Here is a 1,383-nt window from a genome sequence, read left to right as displayed (position 1 = left end):
GGAAGGAAGGAGGAGGGAGGAAATTGTTATTGGTTTATATTGTCTGTCTGTCTGTCTGTCTGTCTGTCTGTCTGTCTATTCTCTCTCTATATATGTCTATTTTCTCTCTATTATATCTATCTATCTATCTATCTATCTATCTATCTATCTATCTATCTATCTATCTATCTATCTATCTATCTATCTATCTCATACTATGGGGAGAGTGAAGGACAGATTGAATTACTGGAACATTCCAGCCAGTGGTATATGATTGCTGCAGTTTGCCATGGAGGAGATAAAAATGACCCATGTTCCACAGAGGCTCTCTAATTCATGACCCCCATCAGCCGCGCAAATTTAATACGTCATTCAAGCCGACGATGGGAACGACAGCTGTGTCACAGAGGTGGGAGACAAAGAGTGAATGCAGCGAAACCTCGGGAGCGCTTACAAAGCAATAACAATGAAAAGGCCATTCCCCACTGTAGAATCATCATCACGTCTGGAAGGTTAACGGTGGAAAATAGACGGAACAAATACAGCTACTACCACACGGTGTCTTTTTTCCGCCAAGACAAGCACACCTCGAGTCTTCCATTACGTTCTGCTTGTGTTTACATGGTGGTCAAATCCATCCATCGGCCTACTGTAGATAGCACAATTACCATTAGCCTGTTCAGCTATGGAGGAATGTGTGTACTTTATAAGAACAACCTTTCAACCCCAAACTGGGAAATGTGTGTACTTTATTAGGACAACGTCAGCAGCTGGGCTAAGTTGTTTTGAACGTGTGCCCACTATTCCCCTGAATAATGGGACAGTCCAGAAATGTTCACTCATCAGTCACTCGTCAGAGCAACCGCAGTACGTACACAGAAGGCTGGCAACGCAACCATGGTTCTCAGAACTGTTGAGCGACATGCACCAGAATGATTCTCTAACATATGTATCTACAGAGCACGATTTGGGTATTGATTCTTGCTGTCAAGAATATCTAGGAGCAAACGGAGACCGAAAGAACACATTTATCTCGTTAAATGTGGCTTATTGATCGTTCGATCGATCGATCGATCGACTGATGGATTGAGTGAATGCTTCCAGTGTGAAGGCCTTTACAGCAGCACATGAAACTGAATGCCATGATGGAATATAAATGTGCTCTAATGAGAGTTAAATTGAATCACATGATCAATTAGCAGCACCACCACAGGGAAGGGACAGTGTGAGTGTGTGAGTGTGTGTGTGTGTGTGTGTGTGTGTGTGTGTGTGTGTGTGTGTGTGTGTGTGTGTGTGTGTGTGTGTGTGTGTGTGTGCGCGTGTGTGTGTGCACGTGCACGCATACGTGTGTGCATGCATGTGTGCATACAAGTGTGTGTGTGTGTGTGTGTGTGTGTGTGTGTG

General features: G+C 44.0%; 1 protein-coding gene across 1 annotated transcript in view; it reads right to left on the bottom strand.

Moving 5' to 3' along the window:
- ankfn1a (ankyrin repeat and fibronectin type III domain containing 1a) overlaps positions 1-878 on the bottom strand; it is a gene marked incomplete at both ends in the record, with an annotated part of 26,903 nt that extends 26,025 nt beyond the window's left edge. The window contains one exon of the mRNA XM_083687619.1: positions 855-878. Within this exon, the coding sequence (XP_083543745.1) occupies positions 855-878 (24 nt within the window). The remainder of the gene's footprint in view (positions 1-854) is intronic.
- Between the last annotated feature and the right edge of the window lie 505 nt (positions 879-1,383).

The sequence above is a fragment of the Argentina silus genome (genome assembly GCF_951799395.1).
Source record: "Argentina silus genome assembly, chromosome: 16".
NCBI lineage: Eukaryota > Metazoa > Chordata > Actinopteri > Argentiniformes > Argentinidae > Argentina > Argentina silus.
This window is presented reverse-complemented; position numbering and strand designations above follow the sequence as displayed.